At 52.0% G+C, this 3,738-nt stretch overlaps 1 protein-coding gene across 1 annotated transcript; it reads left to right on the plus strand.

The window, feature by feature from the left end:
* The first annotated feature begins 2,104 nt into the window (after positions 1–2,104).
* On the plus strand, positions 2,105–3,061 carry LOC147698303 (uncharacterized). Its single transcript, XM_086936219.1, has one exon. It carries the CDS (start codon positions 2,105–2,107, stop codon positions 3,059–3,061), a length of 957 nt encoding a protein of 318 aa, XP_086792345.1.
* Positions 3,062–3,738: the final 677 nt, after the last annotated feature.

The following is a 3,738-nucleotide window of genomic DNA, read 5'->3' on the forward strand; positions in this document are numbered from 1 at the left end:
GACTCCCGAGTTTAATTGTTGGAAGGGGCCTCCGGTTGTTGCATGCTTCGGGGCGGGGGGAGAGTGCACTTTGTATGCCATCTATGAAGTGTGGGGCGAGGTAAAGCAAAGTGAATCGGGATGTTTGGTTCTTTCCGATTGCTTTTTGCCCTGGGTGAAGTAATGCGCACAGCGCTTAGCAGTACACAGTCTCACACGAAAACGAGATGGCTCATAGTGTACAGTGCTCGCCTCGGTTCTCTCTTTAGGCGGCACGGACCTCATCTTACAGCTACCAGAGACGGGTGTCCATGAGTGGCGGCGGTTGATCTCAGGGCTACGATACTGGCATGCTTGTATGCTGGCCCCTAGTTGGCGGGTGTGGGTTTAAAAGCTGTGTCGCTTTTGGCTTTTGCTGTAGTTAGTCATGGCAATTAACCCGGCGCTATTCAGCTCAGGCGGGTGTTTTGGTGTGAGAAAAACGTGTGTTTACCGACACTGTTTGCGGTTGTAATGTTGGCTCGGAATAGGTCACCCGTATCTCCTCCTTAAATAACTTCCTGCTTAAATAAACATGTCTATGTGAATGAGCCCTTTGGGACCAAGTGCTGCTTCAGCGCTTTTATGTAACCGTGGCATATGAAATGCACTTTGCATCAATGCGCTTTTCCGCTTTTATGCCTGGCGCTTTAAAGCGCTTCAACCCTCATGAGCGAGCGGGGGGGGGAGGCGGGGACTTGTGGAATGTATGTGAGGGTCAACGGGGTGGTTTGCTGTCTGGCGTGGACGCCTCCGTGGAGTTGGTCGTGTGAGAGTGCATGGCTGTTTCACTGAAGGAGAGATGCACGTAGAGTGAGAGGAAGGCTGCGGGAGCGGGAAATGGGAAAGCGCTTCGTGGTAATGCGGTCTGCCGAGCCTCCTTCATTCAAAGGAACACATGGCCCAGCGAGGAAATGGGCGTATCACTTACTCTCCCTGTGCCTAGAGGGTGCAACCTGCAGGGGGAATGTCTATAAAGGGCAGCTAAAGCGCTCCTGCACCTTCGGGTCGAGTTCGCGCCATATAAATGCGCACGCATTATAAAAAAAAAAAGAAGAAGAGCAACATGCTGGCGCAGTCTCACTGATGATATGAAGGTATCAGATGTAGGGCCAACGACGATGTAGGGAGGGGCATGGGTCCCTCGTAATCCCGAGAGCTGGCGCAGTCCCACTTATAATAAGAAGGTATCAGGAACAGGGCCCCAGAGAAGGAAGAGCGGGGCCAATTCAGGAAGCTGGGTTGGTTGATTTATGGTGCGCATTTTTAAACAAGGGTACAATGGCTGCAGGAAATGTTCCACCCCCACACCCTCCTCCAATTATTTTAAAGTGGTGTCCCTGGTAACTAAACATAGCTGGGTTTCAGTGGACATGTGATCTGGCGTGGCGATAGGTGGATTTTGGTTAGAAAAACTGGTGAAGGCGCCTAGGAGGTGGTGCTAGCATTTGGTGATCATAGGCACGCATCACGTATTAGTTCTGGGTTACTGATGGGGCAGCTTGTAATACCCAGTATTTTGGGGGGACAGTGGGGGTGGTACCCATTAGCCGGTAGGGGGTGTGTTTCATGGCGATATTATGAAGTTAACAGTTGTCTTTGGTTTCCGCTAGCAGGCTTACATGGCGCCTAAGCGTGCTCGCCCCATTTCCGGGAAGCCCGGGGCACAAGAGGATTTTCGTGCTCTCAATGAACTTTGGAAGGCGGCACAGCGGCATGGCATGGAAGCAGCGCTTCAAAAGTTGGCTGGAGAGCCAGAGCAGCGGCCGGATGGCAGGGCAACAAAGCGACAAAGGAAGGTCCCTGCCCGGTATAGAGAGTGGCAGCAGGACAAGTCACACCCATAACCGGACACGTTGGCCACGGTGGGGGGTGAGTCAATCATTCAGGCTATGGCGGCGCATGGGACAGACAAAGCAGTGCAGAGGCCTGTGCTCAATATGACGGTGGGGGCGGTGGGGCAGAGCATTATGGCAATATCCACAACAGCAGCATCGGGGGAGCCACCACGGGGGGGGCACCAGTGGTTTCACAAGCAGCAGGTAGCTCTACAGCCTTGCAGCCCCCGGGAAATACGGCAGGGTTAATGGTGCTGCCAACGCAGGGGCCAGAGGGGGCTTCTGGAACTTCCGGGGGCTTGCAAGCGACGGGGATCTCTGTTGCACATCAGGCCCCGGGGGCGTTGGAAGGGGCGCCAGCCATACCACTATCTGGACCACTGCCAGTATCTGGATCACAAGGGGCGGTGGCGGCTCAAGTGTGGGCACAGACAGGTGGGACTCCAATTACAGCGGGGCTGGGGGTGGGGCAGACTTCCCCCTCGCTGACTGCAACTGGGGCGAGCGTAGTACAATCACCCCCAGTGGTGACTCCTTTAATATTTGGGTCTACATCCTTGGTGCTGGCCCCCTCTTCTGCGATTTCTTGGCATGTTCCTTCAGAGACTAGGGACAAGATTCACAAGGGGGAATTTGTGAACGTTTTTGATTTGATCAATGCAGGGGTGGTTCCAAGTCGTCCCAAAGCAACTAAAGAGAGTGACTTTAAACCAAAAACTGTGTGGGTGGAATGGTCCTTGCGGAACTGGGTGACAGGGTTTGCTATTTATGCTGCGATTTTAACAGAAAAAACACCATCATTAGCACCACAGTTGTTTGGGTACATGTCCCTCATACACGGGGCGGCCTCCGAGTTCCAGGGTTCGGCGTGGATGCAGTACGATACTAAATTTAGGCAGATGAAGGCTGTCCGTCCGGAGATAGCATGGGACCAAAGAGAGATAAATATTTGGCATGCAGAGTTTAATATGGCTCAAACACCTGGGAAATCAGCTCAGTCATTTCGATTCAACAAAAGTTTGGGAGACAAAAAATTGGCCTGCTGGCAGTACAACAAAAAGGAATGTAGCAAGGGAGCAGCCTGTAAGTTCAAGCACATTTGTTCATTCTGTGGGGGGCAGGGACATCCAGAGTTCAAGTGCTTTAAAAAACAAGGCAAGCAAAGAGAACGAACACCTTTTAAGAGCATTCTGCCAAAGCATTAGTCCCGAGCGTCCGTCACCAATACGCATGCATGTTCTCACGCACCTTCTCAGTAAATACAATAATGTCAAAGATGCATACATGCTGTATTATGGTTTCAGGGATGGGTTCCGCATTCCTTCCCGCGTACCCCCTTCATCAGTCCCGCCAAAAAATCAACAGTCAGTCCTGCAACAGCGGGAGGTGGTCCGGGACAAGATTATGAAGGAGGTGCTTGCGGGCAGGGTGGCGGGGCCTTTTAATTCTCCACCTTGTGAATCTTTAGTCTGTTCACCACTGGGGTTGGTGCCAAAGAAGGAGCCGGGCAAATTTCGTTTGATTCATAATTTGTCGCACCCCATTGGGCTATCGGTAAATGATGGTTTGGATCAGGCCTTATGCACGGTACGGTACACCACCTTTGACGAGGCCATTGCAAAATTACAGAGATTAGGCAAAGGGGCGCTAATGGCCAAATCAGATATAGAATCGGCCTTCCGCCTCCTTCCCATCCACCCTGAGGATACCTGCTTGCTGGGCTTCACGTTTGAGGGACAGTTCTTTATGGACTTGTGCATGCCCATGGGATGTTCCATCGCATGCTCTGTATTTGAGACATTCAGTCGTTTCCTGGAATGGGCTGTCAGGGACTTGGTGTCGTCAGATGATGTGGTACATTACCTGGACAACTTCTTGTTTA

The sequence above is a fragment of the Lissotriton vulgaris genome, chromosome 8 (genome assembly GCF_964263255.1).
Source record: "Lissotriton vulgaris chromosome 8, aLisVul1.2, whole genome shotgun sequence".
NCBI classification, from domain to species: domain Eukaryota; kingdom Metazoa; phylum Chordata; class Amphibia; order Caudata; family Salamandridae; genus Lissotriton; species Lissotriton vulgaris.

Excerpts from the sequence above, each read along its gene's own strand:
- LOC147698303 (XM_086936219.1), top strand. The coding sequence starts at position 2,105 with ATGGTGCTGCCAACGCAGGGGCCAGAGGGGGCTTCTGGAACTTCCGGG.